Source organism: Sus scrofa, chromosome 5 (genome assembly GCF_054392235.1).
Source record: "Sus scrofa isolate SSC_HxYL_T2T_F1_AM1 chromosome 5, Sscrofa_HxYL_maternal_Yorkshire_Landrace_v2.0, whole genome shotgun sequence".
NCBI classification, from domain to species: domain Eukaryota; kingdom Metazoa; phylum Chordata; class Mammalia; order Artiodactyla; family Suidae; genus Sus; species Sus scrofa.
In genome coordinates this window covers 26,213,291-26,230,257 of record NC_139387.1, presented here as the reverse complement: position 1 = coordinate 26,230,257, position 16,967 = coordinate 26,213,291, and the positions used below count along the sequence as shown (strand labels likewise).

General features: G+C 49.0%; 1 protein-coding gene across 2 annotated transcripts; it reads left to right on the top strand.

Moving 5' to 3' along the window:
- The first annotated feature begins 3,344 nt into the window (after window positions 1-3,344).
- Window positions 3,345-11,271, top strand: TAC3 (tachykinin precursor 3). Of its 2 annotated transcripts, none has more exons than XM_005663900.4 (7): window positions 3,345-3,479; window positions 4,039-4,157; window positions 6,782-6,887; window positions 7,629-7,658; window positions 8,140-8,193; window positions 8,564-8,638; window positions 10,985-11,271. In XM_005663900.4, the coding sequence occupies exons 2-6, from the start codon at window positions 4,044-4,046 to the stop codon at window positions 8,635-8,637; spliced, it is 378 nt and encodes a 125-aa protein (XP_005663957.2). In that variant the 5' UTR covers window positions 3,345-3,479; window positions 4,039-4,043; the 3' UTR covers window position 8,638; window positions 10,985-11,271. The 2 variants fall into 2 exon arrangements, with proteins under 2 accessions (XP_005663957.2, NP_001007197.1); NM_001007196.1 differs by having other exon boundaries at window positions 3,387-3,479; window positions 6,779-6,887; window positions 10,985-11,268.
- Window positions 11,272-16,967: the final 5,696 nt, after the last annotated feature.

Genomic DNA, 16,967 nt, shown 5'->3' with positions numbered 1-16,967 from the left:
AACCAGCTCTGCCTCAGCCCTCCTGGATCGGCCCGTTCCTTCCCCAGGTCTGTGGGTCATCCCCCAGCTGTTGTCCTGGCTGCAGGATGACACAGGACACAGAATCTGTCATCCTTCCATTCTTCACTGGATCTCCATCCAGGGCCTTGTGTGGCCCTGGACCCGCCCTCAGCATCCCTCCAGGACATTCAAAAGGTCCATGCGTTGCACCAAGCTGTGCATGTGGTGGACACACACAGGCCATCTGGTGCACACAAGCACATGCTCCATCTTGACCCCTGGGAACAGTCAGCCAATCTATCTCCTCTCAGCTCAACCTTTTCCTGGCCTTACCCCAACTCACCCCGTCAACAAAGAAGGGGAGCTCCAGAGGAAGGATCTGCTAGGGACCCTGCTCCTCTGGGCCAGTGACAGGCTCAAATGAAGAGTAAGTGTTCAAAGGAAAAACACCTAGGTGCTCTGCAGCAGCAACACCTGCTTTACATGCTATTTGCATATGATCTGTGGGCAAAGAGAGGGCCAGCCTGTCCTAACCCTCCAAAGCCTCCCTCCTTCATCACCTCTCTGATTTAGCATCAGTTCTTTCAAGTCCTTGCTAATCCCAGAGATCAAGGGGTGATCAATTCTCCCTGCCATTCCCTCACCCCCTCCAGCCTTGGCTCCTGCCATCCTCTCTGAGATGCCTCATCATCAAAGGACATTATTCATGGTGGACCTTTGCTGAAGCCTTGCTTCCCTAGCGCCGTGGCTTGGGGGCTGGGCTGGATGGCTTGACTGGGGGAGGGAGGCTGATGCAGAGATGGGACCCAGGAGGCTTTAGTCAGCCCTCAGTCTAACATGATCTTCCTCCTGCACCCCTAATCCCCTCTAGCCTGCCCAGCTTGGACCTCCTCTCCCAGATTGATGAGGAGGGAGGAGGGGAGGAGGTGGGAGATGGCCAGGTCCAATTAGGAATAGCACCTAAACTTTTCAAAGGCATGAACCAGTCATAGCATTTACATGTAAACAGACTTCCACTTCTACCCTTCATCCCACCAAAGGATCCCAACTTTGGGTCCTGGGCCATGGTTGTCCCACATGGCCCTGTAATTAGCTGGGTAATGGGAAACTTTAAATGAGGCCTCATTAGACTCTCACATAATACGGGGGCCTTGAGATCTAGCTGCTGCCCTGACTCGGGGTGATCGTGGGGCCCTGTGCAGCCAGAATGACTTCTCAATATGACCCAAGCCCCAGGGTGAGTGGGTTGGGGAGACAAATATTTGGGGACCCTAGCAGGGCTTGAGAGGCTCTATGAGCAATTCCTATTGTGGCTACAATGCAAGTAGCTGGACTTGGGCTTTTTTTGTTTTATAAAATTTTATTGAGTACCTATTGTATGCCACACACTCTAGAGCTAGGAATCCAGTAGCAAACAGATGAAAGTCCTTGCGCTTGTAATGCTGACTTTCTGGTGGGGAAGTGGGATGGACAGACTATAAGTAAAATCACAGTATGTCTGAGGTAACATATATACGAAGGAAAGAGACAAGAGCATATGGAGAATGGAGTGGCAGCTGATTGGGCAAGGTGCTGGTGAGCAGGAGTCTTTGTAGTAAATATACAACAGAGCTATGATTCCCTTCCAGGTCCCAAAATGTAGAAGAGTACAAGGTCCCAGACCTTCAGGTCTGTTGGGGAAGTGAACCTCTGCTCCCTCTGGGAGATGCCACTGCTCCCTTGCTGTTCAAAGTACAGACAAGCACAGTAAAATGAAGGGGAGGTTTGGTGTGAGAAAAACCTGAATTTGAGGCTGTTCTCCAGTAGCTCTATGTCCAGGAGCCTGTGACTGAACTTTTTGGGCCTCAGTTCCCTCATCTGAAAATAGGGATGTTTCTTTCTTACATGGTGGTGGTGATGAAAATTGATCAGGTTTCTCTCTGCTGAAGCACCTTGCAAATATTCAAGCCCCGCACCCACTGTAAATGCTGTGAGCGATGATTGCTCTGAAGCTGGCTTTCCCTTTGCCTCCCCTCATCTCTTGCAGCAGCGTTTTTCTCTGTGTCTGTCTCAAATCCTGACTGACTCAGACTGTCCCCTGGGGCTCTCTACCTTGGGTGTGAATTGGGCAGAATAATCTTCCTCAACTGTGGGGTGGGAACTAGAGGCTTGCAAGTTCAGGGGAGAAGATGTCTGAACTGTAGGTAGACAGATCAGAGTGGGGAGAAAATGTAACTGTGAGGAGAAAAAGAAGCAATTAAGGATCAATGCTGGAACGGGGGCGAAGATAGGGGAAGAGCTCAGCTATGGTGTTCTGCTCCTCCTTTCAGAGATGACTGCAGGAAGGATACAAGTTAGAACCCTGGAAGGATGCAACCAAGTCAGTCTGATTCAGGGCCAAGGGGAGAGGCGTTAGCGCTGGGGAGGTGGCAGAGGCAGACAGACACACTGGCGATCTCTGCATTCTCTGCAGAGGGAAATGCTGACCCTCAGTTTTTCTGAGGACCAATGCACGATGGGTCAGCTTCAGCCGGAAGGGGGACAGAGGGAGAACTGAGGACTGGAGGCGGGTGTCAGATTCACTGCCCAGTCCTCAGGGTCCTGAGCCTGGTCGTCCTGATGGGAGGAGGGTCAGAGAAGCCCCTGCCAGAAATTGTTTCAGACTGGCAGTTGAGGCTGGAAGTTTAAAGGGCAAGGAGCTGGTGGGTGGACAAAGAGGAGAAAGAACCCAGGAACTGCGCCTATTGAGTTAGATCTGGCATGGAAATTTTGTGACAAACCCTATGAGACACTGTCCCTTAGCATGTCCAGCTCAGGGGCTATTGGACTGTGGGCTGCTGTAACTCCAGCTTTCTGCTGGGTTTGTGGGGTGTGTGTGTGTGTGTGTGTGACTATGGGCTGCTGTAACTCCAGCTCTCTGCTGGGTTTGTGGTGTGTGTGTGTGTGTGTATGTGTGTGTGTGTGTGTGTGTGTGTGTGTGACTGTGGGCTGCTGTAACTCCAGCTTTCTGCTGGGTTTGTGTGTGTGTGTGTGTGTGTGTGTGTGATTGTGGGCTGCTGTAACTCCAGCTCTCTGCTGGGTTTGTGGTGTGTGTGTGTGTGTGTATGTGTGTGTGTGTGTGTGTGTGTGTGTGTGTGACTGTGGGCTGCTGTAACTCCAGCTCTCTGCTGGGTTTGTGGTGTGTGTGTGTGTGTGTGTGTGTGTGTGTGTGTGTGTGTGTGTGGCTGCAGCCTATATCCCCCTCTCCCCCCACCAGTTTTCCCCTCCCCTCCAGCCACCCTGGGATTGGTGATTCTCAGTCCCTCCCCCGGCTCCCCCAGACCCTCCCAGAGCCTTTATCAGGGAGCTGGGCTGGAGTTCCTGCCACATTCCCAGAGCCCCTCCACTCCCCCTTTCTCTCTTCACAGCAGCGCCAGCAGCGTGTGTGGGGAGCGGGCAGTCTTCGGCCAGCTCCCGGATCTTGTTAGACCATTTGCCGTAGGCTCAAAGCTGCTCCACAGGTAGGCACAAGCGGGAGAATGTTGGCTGGTTGGAGGTGGCACCATAGGACAGGGCAGAGTCAGGAGGGAATAAAGGTGGCAGCCTTTGATCGGGGAGCAGGATACTGGGAAGATTAGCAGAGTCGATAGAGGTTGATGTAGTGATGTTTGGAGGTCATGGGTACAGACTGATTCTTCCAATATTAGAAAGTTTTTGCCTAAGTCTTGGGGCTACCTAGGGTTGGAAAATAGCATCCAGGATCCTTCTTCCGGCCAACTAAGGAAATAGACCCATGCATGTCCTATAAATCTATCATCTTCCCTGGGAGCCTAGAGTCCCCGGCACCATTGCACCATTGCTCATTGGCAGGTGCACATCCTGGGGAAATATGTGATGAGGGAGCAGGGAGACCGAGCCCCTTCTGCTCAGAGACTCTCCCAGACCAAGGCTTGGGCAGGAGGATTGGGAGCGCTGGGGAAGCAGGGTCAGGCGAGGCCGTTGATCGTGAACATCTCCTGCATTTGCACCGAGTTGTGTCTCTCTCTTTGCCTTCCTGTCCTTGTCCCTCTGCTCTCCTAGGTATCATGCGAAGCACCCTGCTCTTCGTAGCCATCCTGGCCCTCAGCTTGGCTTGGAGTTTGGGGGCTGCCTGTGAGGAGTCTCAGGAGCAGCTGATGCCCGGTGGGGGCCACAGTAAGGTAAGGCACCCCCTCTGGCTTGCCCGCCCTGGCAGAGTCCTGGGCACCACAATGGGAGCCACACTCTGCCTGTTCCACAAGCTGTAGGGAGGAAAGTGGACAGGCAGATTGGGAGTTACCTGGTTACCCATCGGAGGGTTAGACTATCCTGCCTCTCTGGTGGCCTCACTTTCTGTCTCCCAGTATGTCTGTCAGTGTCCCTGTCCCTCTGCCTGTCTTTGATATCTTATATGTAAAAGGTACCCCACTAATATATTGTTTGGTTGGTCGATTGTCTGATCACTTGGTGATTGGGTCATACTAGGAGGGGCAGCTAGGGTCGTCTCTATTCCTTATGGTCCAGCTCAGGTTCTGTCCCTTTGCAGACGGACAGATCTTCCCCGCTTCCTAGATGGTATGAAACACAGAATTTCTCTCCCAAATGGTCATTTGTATGCTCTCTTACCTATCAGTTTTGTGTATTATTTTGTTTCCAAAATGCAGATAAATTCCCTTATCCCCTACTCATCCACCTCTAGTAACCTCAGGTTCCTAGATCCCAAATCCTTCTTCTCTCCTCTCCCATGTCCCCCTCTAGCCTCTGCTTAGTTCAGGGTAGGAAAAAGACACAAAACAAATTGGGGCCCCAATTTCCAAAGTTTCTCTAAGAAAATGAATAGGACTTGTCAGAGTAGGGGTACCAGGGGAGGGCAGAGAGGAAGTCTTTTCAAGATTTTGAAATGACAGCAATTACATTGGTACGAATGCTTTTAAGATGATTACAGGTGGAACTTATTACAAATTCAGTGTGTGAAGTCTAACTGCCTCTCCAGCTCAAATCTGTTCAGCATCTCATTACAGGAGATGCACAGAGTATTTGAACCATTTGGGGAAGTAGCTGCATGGGAAGCTATGTGCTGGGCAAAGAGAGGGATCACTAGCCTTCGTCCAGCTGGTGGGGTGTTCCAGGGCGTCATATGCTGGCAGCTTTGCAGGTGGCAGTAGTTGCACCAGGTCCAAAGGACCAGAACCAGTTCAGAAAACATAGAGCGAGTGCCAAATATGGGCTGGACACTGTATGTGGAACCCAAAGTTCCAGCTGGAGAGAGTCAGAATATCTGGGTCTGTTGCTCCAAGACAACTTTGCTTCGAGACCTTGCCCCTCTGGGTCAGTAAGAGAAAGAAATTGCTATCCTGCCTCTTCTTGTCACAGGTCTGTGAGGATGAGGGAAATTGGGATGGGAGAAGGATAGAATATATGTGCTCCTGGGCATCCAGGTTGGCATGTTTGAGGGTGCATCTTGGGTAATACGCATCTGCTTGTGCTCAGCAGCCCCAAGGACCCCTGGGCTCTGCAGAAGGAGGCACCACTGAGACTCAAGATGAAAATCTCCAAATGTGATCATTGTCATTGTCTTCTGCAGCTACAATTAGCTGGGCGTGTGATGTATACCCACCAACCATGCTGCTGTCCCCAGGTTGCTAAAAAAAAAAAAAAAAAAAAAATCAACAAGATGATTAAGAACCCCTGCTTGGCAGTCCATTTTTGGCATGGGGTTCAACTGTGGAGGAGATGAGCCTTCATTGTGAGCATGCTGCCTGCTGCCTTCCTGAAATTCTAAATGCAGGGCAGAAAGGGGAGAGGGATAGAAAACCAGAGGCAGAAACCGATGGAGAAGAAAAGAGAGGAGGAGGCAGCAGGAAGTGTGGGTGGAGAGTCATCCACAGACAGAGTGCAGAGTGGGGCAATTGCAGGACCGCAGGTGTGCCCGCTACCTGCCCCCACCTGTCCCCAGGCTGGAGTCCTGTCTGTGACCCAATTATGGAGCACAGAGCAGAGGGCACTAGTTCTGTCTGGTGAGCCTTTCTTGGTAAGGATTAGTGGCTCACTCATTTAGTAGGGCAACCACATCCTTGGTCAGACCACTTCAGGAGAAAAGAACCCGCAGGTGTGCCCGCTGCCTGCCCCCACCTGTCCCCAGGCTGGAGTCCTGTCTGTGACCCAATTATGGAGCACAGGGCAGAGAGCACTAACTCTGTCTGGTGAGCCTTTCTTGGGGGACTCGTGGCTCACTCATTTAGTAGGGCAACCACATCCTTGGTCAGAACACTTCAGGAGAAAAGAACCAAGGAGAAAAGAACCAGTGGCCTTTCTCACTGAGAAGTGGTAGGAGCTGGGAGAGAGGTCTGAAGGTTAGCCCCCTTTGAGCTTGAGAGATAACATGATCAATTGTCCCAGTTTTCCCAGGATTGTCTCAGCTTAAGCACCAAAATCCTCACATATCTGAACAAACTGGGACACTTGGTCAGCACACAGGGGTGTCCAATATGTCCCCTTAACATGTGCTTCCCAAAACTTGCTGGGCATACGAATCACCTGGAGGCCGGCTAAAGATGCTGATTCTGTCTCAGTAAGTCTGGGGTAGAACTGAGAGAATGCATGTCTAACAAGCGCCCAGCGATAATGCTGCTGGTCCATGGACCACACTTTGAGAGCCCACTTTTCCTCCAGGGTAAACAAGAGGAAGTAAGATGTCAGGTTCAGCTGCAATGGGCTCAAGAAGAGGCCATTTCTTGTGGGAAATGAGTGAGTGGATTGGGTGTGAGCCTCCTCCTCAGCCTTCTTTGTTTCTCTTCCCTAGAAGGACTCAAATCTCTACCAGCTGCCCTCGTCGTTGCTCCGGAGACTCTGTGACAGCCGCTCCATCTCCCTGGATGGATTGCTCAAAATGCTGAGCAAGGCTAGCGTGGGTAGGAAGCAGCCCCGGGGAGAGGGACGTGTGGGCAGAATTCTGAGAATTAAATTGTCCCAGGAGAGGAGTTCCTGTCATGGATCAGTGGTTAACAAATCCGACTAGAAACCATGAGGTTACGGGTTCAATCCCTGGCCTTGCTCAGTGGGTTAAGGATCCGGCATTGCCGTGAGCTGTGGTGTAGGTTGCAGGCACGGCTCAGATCCCACATTGCTGTGGCTGTGGTGTAGGCCGGCAACTGTAGCTCCGATTCAACCCCTAGCCTGAGAACCTCCATATGCCGCGGAAGCAGCCCAAGAAATGGCAAAAAGACAAAAAAAAAAAAAAAAAAAAAAAAAAAAATTGTCCCAGGAGACCCTTTGTATGCGAAGAAGACTGGAGATGGTTTAGTGAATAATTGAGGGCTGTGGAGTTCCCATTGTGGCTCAGAAGTAACAAACCAGGCTAGTATCCATGAGGACACGGGTTCGATCGCTGGCCTTGCTCAATGGGTTAAAGAACCTGGTTTTGCCATGAGCTGTGGTATAGGTTGAAGATGCGGCTCGGATCTGGCATTGCTGTTGCTGTGGTGTAGGCTGACAGCTACAGCTCCATTTCGACCCCTAGCTGGGGAACTTCCATATGCCACAGGTGCAGCCCTAAAAAATACGAAAAAAAGTGAGGGCTGTGATCTGAACCCATTCTGATGGTCACTTCCCAGAGTCCACCACACAGTTCCATGCCTGTTCTTGCTTCACAGGTGCTAAGGAATCATCGCTTCCCCAGAAACGTGAGTAGCCTCCTCTCCCTCCCCATCTCTGCTGACCACTTGCCCAGAGCTCCATGGGCACAGGGCCCAGTGACTATGTTGGCTGGCTCCCTCTCAGCTGGCATAAATGACATGCCAGCTGCAAATGTTCAGCCAGCCTTTCCTGAATGTGAGAGGCCACAGGGAGGTAGGAGGAAGCAGATGTGAGGGGCAGGGCAGAGTATCCTCTCCTGGCTGGTGATTGGGAACCAAGAGGTCTCTTGGTGGCTGTGAAGATTCTAAGCCAGGCACCTGCTGGGTGAGAGAATTTTAGAGAGTTCTTGGAATGTGGGAGAGGGAGAGGTAGACAGAAAAGGTGGGCCTAAGAGATAGTCTGCTAACTGTGGGGGATAGTGAGATAAAGAAACAGACCAGAAACTCATCCTCAGAAGTCTTGACACATGCCAGGGGCAGCGTATCAGCCCCTCATCAGCACTGGTGACAACTGGCCCTTTTTCTGCAGGTGACATGCATGACTTCTTTGTGGGTCTTATGGGCAAGAGGAACATCCAGCCAGGTAGGAGCATGTGGAGATGTGGTGGAAGGGGTAGGGTCCTGGCAAAGATATAGCAGAAGTCAACTGCCTATATTTGTCACCAGAGGGAAAGAGAGGACTTTTCTTAGCTACAGTGAGAGTTCCTCTGCCCCTCCCGCCCAGTTGGCTTGGACCTGGGAGCAGAGTCGGGAGGCCTTTACAGACAGTCCTGCTGCAGCTGAAAGGGGGTCAGGGAGGCTCTGCTTCCTCCCCATCTCTGGTACAGAGCGTCCCTCCTCTTCTCAACACTGTCTTCTAAGCTGTCCTGCATAGCCAGCCCTTTGTCGTTGGGTCAGGGTGAAGGTCATATGCAGAAAAATCCCTCCTAAGTACATTGTTTACCTCACCCCAGGCACTCCTGTTGATGGGAACCAAGAGAACGCCCCCAGCCTTGGCACCTTCAAGTATCCCCCCAGTGTGGAATGAGGTAAGGATTGCTGGTCAGGGAGAGGAGAGGGGACTGTGTGTGTATGGGGCGGGGGGAGTGGCCGGAAGAGCATTTCCTCTGATGCTATGGGAGTTAATCTCATTGTTAATACCTTAAATACGCTGCCAGTGCCTGACACTTAGAAGTGCGTGCTTGGGAGTTCCTGTCGTGGCACAGTGGAGATGATCTGACTAGGAACCATGACCTTGCGGGTTCAATCTCTGGCCTTGCTCAGTGGGTTAAGGATCTGGCATTGCCATGAGGTGTGGTGTAGGTTGCAGACGTGGCTCAGATCTGTCATTGCTGTGGCTGTGGTGTAGGCTGGCAGCACAGCTCTGATTAGACCCCTAGCCTGGGAACTTCCATATGCCACAAATGTGGCCCTAAAAAAAAAGGGCGTGCTTATTTGTGAGTGTGCATGCACACATGCAGACACACATGCACACACCCCTTTCTCATCTCTTTCCTCTGTCTCATGGACCCCGGCTGACCGTTGAGCAGGAATGAGTGGTGGGAAATAGGGGTCGAGGGGCTCCCCCTGGGGCTTCTTTGATGGGCAGCTTGTGTTGTTTGGACTCCATTCTCTCCTGATCTCTCGTGCAAAAGATGGAGAGATCATCATCTGATGTTTACAGGTCCCACATCTAAGTCATAGGTGAAGCATTTTGCTTCCCAGGCAGGCTGAAACTGCCCAGGCCATTCCAAATCTTGGGTTACCAGGTACTATATAGTTCTTTGCCAGGGTGATTTAGGAAGAAATGCAAGTAACTCTGAAATCTAATGGGGAGTACCTGGAAACTATATTTTAATTGCTCCGGGTAATGTAATAGATAAAAGCATGTCCCGAGTTTGAATCCTGGATCTGCCACTCCCGAGCTGTGTCCTCTTGGCCCAATTACATAACCCTTTTGAGCCTCATCTGAAAAACGGGGGTGATGACATTGTCTCGCAGGGGTGTGGTTTTGGGTATAGGCAAAGCATTCACAACAGTGACAGGCGCACATCCCTGTGTGTTGGCTTTATTGCGATTGCTGCAGTCTGGGAGGTGTGGGGAATGTCCCAGTGTTGTCCCTGGCAGGCTCTGGTCTGTCTGCCTGGAGCTGTCTGGGCTGGACCCTGGGACTGAGTGGGCTGACAACTCTCCACTTGGTATGTGGGTGAGTGCCCCCGGGGACATGTCTTGTCAAAACACGGAAACTTCCCCCTGGACACCATCTTCCCACACACAGCGATAGCAGCTCACAGGCGGCTTTCTTTGCACCAAAGAAAGAAAGTGTAGGGGGAGGAAAGGGGAGGATCAGGAAGCCTGTCTTCACAGAGACTCCTGCCCCTCTCCCTGGGGCTCTGTTACCCACACTCATTGGTCTCAAGGGAGACCCAAGGACCAGGAGGTGACTCTCCATGAACTTGCCTATGCATGACTCCCCGGGGCCCAGAGACCAGGCCTGGCCCCCCATTCAGTGTCGGGTGAAAGGGCACAAAGAGCCGTAATAACCGTAACTTGCTGATTACATGGTACTTACTGTATCATTTTACTCTCATTAGATTGTTATTTCAGTCCTGCCCACGGCCAGATAATTATACGGGCAGCTATATCTGGATGACATACTCTCCCCAACGTTATGCATCAGCCATAAAGATAATTACAGTGCAATTTTGCTATAGTATTTTATACACATGGCAGAAACAACCATATTGTGGAAATCTACTTTTAATGCTTTCTGGTGAATCTAGGCTCTTTTCAGAGGGACCAGACCCATAACTGCAGCCTTCATAATCTCACCACTGATGGTGCATCCTCACCCTGCGAGGTACAGGGAAGAATAGACATGAGGTACAGGGGACTGGCATTTACAGGAGATTAAATGAGATGGATCAACATAGATCATTGTGCCATCTTATTTCATTCATGGGAAACTGTTGAAAATGGAAGTGATCCGTGGGCCTGTCCTTTCTCTCAAAGCTGTCTGGAAAGAGGAAGAGGGTCTGGATGAGGCTGGGGGAGCATTAGTGCCAGGGTCCATCAGATGGGGCTGTGTGTTTGCCTGGCTCATGGGGAAGCCAGGATGATAAGAACTTCACCATTGCATCTCTCTGGATGGGCCCCCCAGGCTATGTGCACGGTATTTACAAACGAGTAACCTGATAAGCTTGGCAGCAGGGAAGATGCACACACCTGCAGTTAGGCGAGTTCAGTCTTCAAGTCCAAAGGCCACAGGGATAGCTGAGGTTAAGACTTTCATTCTGTCTACTTCTCCCTCACAGAGGCCCCTCCCTCTCTCCCCTGCCTCTCCAGGGGTTGGTTGTGATTTCTTTTTCTTTCTTTTTTTTTTTTTTTTGCCACAGCACTCCACCTCTGGACTCCTGGGCTGCATCCTGAAGACACCTGTAACCCTCTCCCAAGCCCCAGGTGCATGTGCTCCTATTTCCCTTCCTCTTCCCCATCCTTGTAACCCCCTTGTACTTTGACTCCTTCCACATCCCTCTACCCCCACCGTCTGTAGAAACTGCCTAGTGAGCATCCCCCGTTCCTGTGGGCATTGACTATAGGTTGCCCTGGAGTTTCTGTAACGTCTTAAAAACATGAAGTTTCCCGCCGCCCCTCAACAATAAAGGATTTTTACATATTATAACAGAGAGTGACAATATGGTTGGTGGGTAGGTGGGTTTTTCTCTTCTTTGACTCTTCTGGCTACATCATACACATGTGTCTACATCTATATGACACACACACACAGCACATCATATATAAATGGAAGTATCATTGTTTTGTACATGATTTTTCCCAACAGTGTCTTGCTCATTGCTTCATACAATTAGTTTCAGAAGATTTATTTGGTGATTGATAGAAGAAATGAATTTGGAAGATGGTTTCTAGGCCTCAGAGACTTTCACAGACCAGTTTTAGATGTAGAAAAAAACCAAACAGTTATTCTTTTTTTTTTTTTTTTTTTTTTTTTGTCTTTTTGCCATTTCTTGGCCCACTCCCATAGCATATGGAAGTTCCCAGGCTGGGGGTCTAATCGGAGCTGTAGCTGCCAGCCTATGCCAGAGCCACAGCAACACAGGATTCGGGCCACGTCTACGACCTATACCACAGCTCATGGCAACGCCGGATCCTTAGCCCACTGAGCAAGGCCAGGGATCAAACCCGTAACTTCATGGTTCCTAGTCGGATTCGTTAACCACTGCGCCACGACGGGAACTCCAACAAACAGTTATTCTGAATGGCTCATCTGTATTTCCAGGATGGGCCTGAGAGACATCAATCCCTGAATCCGAAGGAAGGTGGGGATAAAGGCTGTGCCAAGACCTAGCCCCAGAGGAGGATGCATCCAACACAGTACTATTTTTCTATCCCCCAGTATCAAGTTTGGGTCCTGCAACAGTGAGGGATGAGGTGGTGACCCATACACAGACTTTACAGTCCAGCAGGGCTATGGACAAGCAAACAGCACTTGATCCTACTAGGACGGGGCATAGACAGGAGAGTTACTGTAGGGGCCAAGAAAGAGGAGAGCAGATGTAATAATAATAATAACCTTAGTTATTATTTCCAATTCTTCCTTAATGCAAATGTTACCACCCCCTGCATTGCTAGTCTAGTAGTCTGCAGTGTATGTAAGGCACTTAAACAAGGTGTGTGTGGATGTCCTTTATTAATCTGATATGCAAAATCTCACAGCCTACTGCTCCCAAGGAGAGTTCTCTACCCTGATGGAACAGCCTGGGAAGTCCACAGGCTCCCCGTCTCAGTCTGGCGGAGGGCCCCTGGCCATGCCCCTGAACCGTCCTGATACAAAGTCAATACTCAGCTCTCCAGAGGCTGTGTAAAGACAGGCCATGGGGCCAGAGGCCACTTCCTGCAGGCGTTTCACTCCAGTGAAAGTTTTCTCTTCTCACAACCTGACTGGGGCAACTTTGGACCCACAGCTCTGTGGTGGGGGTAGGGGAGAAGGGAGTGCTCACCTCCATATACCTGCTGTCAGGTTTATTGCCACAGGTCAAAGAATGCCCTCACCCCAAATCCTCAAGTCTTTTCCTAGCGAGTTATCTTGCTGGATTTTGAAAATTATTTATCTAGAGGGTTTAAAAGTGGGATAACTTTTGTAGAGTCTGGGGAATTTATTTGAGTCACAAAAGCTTCACAGGGTGGTTCTGCTCAGACCTGTATGCTGAGAGTTCCTAAGTGCTTTGCTAAGCAGGAGCATAAATGCAGAAAGATTGCTCTCTGGTGGGACTGATGAAAACTGCAGTACTGGGGATTCCAGGAAAAATGAAGACAAACTTTAAACCAGATTCCCGTTTTCGTGTTTGGAGAATGAACATCTGAAGGAATTCTGGCTTTCCTCTTCCTGTCATAAAGTGGTTGATGCCTAAGGAAACCTGGTCACCAAGAGCTTGGCTGAATTTCTGATTCTTCTCCATTTATCTTTGTGTATATATGTCATTGTAATTATCTCGTGATTTACTTTAAAGACCTCAGTATTAAAGGTTCTGGACCCAACTCAATGTGTGTGGAGGGGGAGGTTTCCCACGTCAACAAGCAATGCTCTTACACAATCTACCTGGAGATAGTATCAGATTCTATAGGTTGAGGGTTCAGTCCCCCACCCCCACCCCCATCCCTTCAGATGCCAATCTTAAGCCCAGGTTGTTAGCTGTCTATGGATTGGAGATTCCCACAACCCTCTTCTTGCTGAGTTCCATTAATTTGCTAGTACGGGCCACAGAACTTGGGAAACTCATCTACTCACTAAGTAACCAGATATTGTAAAAGGATATAACTTAGGAACACTAGGTGGAAGAGATGCATAGAACAAGGCATGGGAAGAGGGGTATGGAGCGTTCATGTTCTCTCTGAGCATGCTACCTTCCTCTCCCAGAATCTCCAGGTTCCACCAGCCTGGAAGCTCTCCAAGCCCAGTTCTTTTAGGTTTTTATGGAAGTTTCATTACGTAAATAGGATTGATTAAACCACTGACCAATGGTAACTGATTCAACACCCAGTCCCTCTTCCCTTCCTAGAGGTCAGGGGATTGGGACTGAAAGTTCCAACCCTTTAACTATAAGATTTGTTCTTTTGGCAACTAGCCCTCATTTTTGTTTGTTTGTTTGTTTAGGTGCAGCCCAAACATTACTCATTGACATAACAAAACATGTCTATGGCTCTCATCACTTAGGAATTCCAGTGTTTTAGAAGCTCTGTGCTAGAAACGAGGATGAAAACCAAATACATATTTCTTTTCTTTTCTTTTTTTTTTTGGTCTTTTTAGAGTTCCACTGGTGGCATATGGCGGTTCCCAGGTTAGTCATGGAATTGGAGCGGTAGCTGCCAGCCTACACCACAGCCATAGCAATGTGGGATCCGAGCTGTGTCTTCGACCTATACCACAGCTCATGGCAACACCACATCCTTAACCCAGTGAGCAAGGCCAGGAATCGAACGTACGTCCTCATGGATACTAGGGTATATTAACCGCTGAGCCACAACTCTGACATTTCTTATTATAAACCATAGAATCACAAACATAAACAGTATAAACTTTAATCTACATCTTTAGGGGGCTTGTTAGCATGTGAAGTACATGTACAGGGATCAATACTCCAGCAATGGTTAAGGTGGTTGGTTTGAAAGATTGAACAGGCCAGAGACTCTTTCAAGTCTTTCAGCCTAATGACTCAGAGTCATGTTGGAGTCTATTGGTTGTGTTAAAAAAAAAAACCCAAAAAAACAGGGCGGAGTTCCTGTCATGGCTCAGTGGTTTACAAATCCGACTAGGAACCATGAGGTTGCAGGTTCAATCCCCGGCCTTGCTCAGTGGGTTAAGGATCTGGCATTGTCATGAGCTGTGGTGTAGGTCACAGACACGGTTCGGATCCCAACTTGCTCTGGCTCTGGCATAGACTGGCAGCTACAGCTCTGATTAGACCCTGGCCTAGGAACCTCCATATGCCACGGGTGCGGCCCTAGAAAAGACAAAAAGACAAAAAAACAAAAACAAAAACAAAAAACAAAAAAACAGGGCAAAAATGGAGTCACTTGTGCTAAGCTCCATGTCAGCAAACTAAGACTTAATGCCTAACTTAACTGCAGTTTTGGCCTCTGCATGGAATGTTACCTTGAACTTGACAATCTGGAATTACCTGGGGTTACCCAAAGGAAGGTAACCTTGCCTGAAATGACCCACTCTGTTAAAAAACAAAATTAACTGAGTAAATTTTAAGATCTCATTGGCTTTATTCAACAACTGATTAATGAATCAGGCAGCATTCCATCCTGCAAAGAGGAGCTCCAAAGAGTTGCAGAAAAGGAAAGGTTTTTATTTTTATTTTTTATTTTTTTGCTTTTTAGGGCTGCACCTGTGGCATGTGGAAGTTCCTAGGGTAGGGGTTGAATTGGAGCTGCCCACAGCAATGCCAGATCTGAGCCACATCTGTAACCTATGCTGCAGCTTGAGGCAATGCCAGATCCTTATCCCACCGAGTGAGGCATACTAGTTGGGTTTGCAACCTGCTGAACCACAGTGGGAACTCCAAGAAAAGAAAGGTTTTTTTTTTTTTTTTTTTTTTTTTTCTTTTTTTGTCTTTCTGTCTTTTGTTGTTGTTGTTGTTGCTATTTCTTGGGCCGCTCCCGCGGCATATGGAGGTTCCCAGGCTAGGGGTCGAATCGGAGCTGTAGCCACCGGCCTACACCAGAGCCACAGCAACGCGGGATCCGAGCCGCGTCTGCAACCTACACCACAGCTCACGGCAATGCCGGATCGTCAACCCACTGAGCAAGGGCAGGGACCGAACCCGCAACCTCATGGTTCCTAGTCGGATTCGTTAACCACTGCGCCACGATGGGAACTCCGAAAAGAAAGGTTTTTAAAGGTAGAAAGGGGATAGGACAAGGAAGTCATAAACAAAATAAAGGATAATTTCAGGCAAGGTCACATTCATTTGGGGGAAGGCAGTTGTCTGTGAGGTGGACTACTTCACTAGTGCAGGCCAGGTAATTCAATATTGACTAATTAAAAGTCATGTTTCTGGGAGAGGTTTTAACCACAATTAAGTCTTGGTTTGCTGACATGCAGTTTAGCACAAGCGACTCTACTCTGGGCCTATTTCTTTTTTTAACAACTCTTTGCTCAAAAATTTCTTTTCCTGCCCACCTTTGCCTATAAAAGTCTTCAGGTTTATAGAGTACCTTCAGGTTCTTTAGAGTACCTTTCTCCTTGCTATAGATGGGATCCTGTCCATTCCTGAATTGTTGAATAAAGCCAATGAGATCTTCAAATTTACTCAGTTGAATTGTTTTTTAAGAGATTTGGTGTCAGGAGTAGGACTGAAGGAGACGTCTGATGGTTCAGGGACAACAAGAAGCATAGATATTGTCCCTGCAAATCCTTTTGGCTTCCCTGTCTCTCTCCCTGTGAGTTCCTCTCAGTTCTGAGCTCTGCTCTCTGATCTAATTGGCTTTCCAATCTTGGGGCAGGTCAGCTTGAGCTAGCAGGTGATTCCATCCAGAACCTAATCCCCTCGCCCTCGGTGCAGATCATAATTCTCCTAATGGAGTGGAAAATCTCAGCAGTTGGTTCAATCCCCAGACTCCATGGTGAGAACTGCTGGTGGCAGCTGTGGTTCTTTATTTGTTTGGAATCAGTCCTCATTCGCTGCTTGTTGGGGTCTACTGGTTCAGTCCTTTTTCCAGTCTGCACATAATTGCTGGCGGTCATGCACATTGGCATTTTTCTTCGCCAAACTTCAGTAACATCTCTTGATTACTTCTGGTGTGTTAAGATGTACTTGTTTGTCTTGCTTAGTATTGATAAATGCTATTGTTAATGGGAATCTTGGAAGCCAAAAAGGTACAAAAATTGATTAGCACGGGTCAAGCATTTAAAAGTTGTTAGAGTGCTCATCACCAAAACCAAAGACTCTTTTTTTTTTTTTTGTCTTTCCTAGGGCAGCACCCGCGGCATGGATATTTTCTTGAGTTTGATATCAATCTAACCCATTCCAAGACCAAATTATCCTGACACAAGAGTCTTTGGGGAGTTCCCGTTGTGGCTCAGTGTTTAACACGAATCCAACTAGGAACCATGAGGTTGTAGGTTCGATCCCTGGCCTCATCAGTGGGTTAAGGATCCGGCATTGCCATGAGCTATAGTGTGCGTCACAGTCACGGCTTGGATCCCGCCTTGCTGTGGCTGTGGTGTAGGCTGGCTGCTACAGCTCCAATTAGACCCCTAGCCTGGGAACCTCCATATGCACTATAAAATACCATACAGTCTCCAACCCAGTGGCACATCCCTCTTAGGTATTAGTTTGGCTCCAAAAGACC

What these genes read in the sequence shown, in the direction of transcription:
- TAC3 (NM_001007196.1), top strand. Translation starts at nt 4,044, where the DNA reads ATGCGAAGCACCCTGCTCTTCGTAGCCATCCTGGCCCTCAGCTTGGCT. An exon ending in ATCATCGCTTCCCCAGAAAC is followed by an intron (nt 7,659 to 8,139) that starts GTGAGTAGCCTC and finishes CTTTTTCTGCAG; the next exon opens with GTGACATGCATGACTTCTTT. An exon ending in CAAGAGGAACATCCAGCCAG is followed by an intron (nt 8,194 to 8,563) that starts GTAGGAGCATGT and finishes ACCTCACCCCAG; the next exon opens with GCACTCCTGTTGATGGGAAC.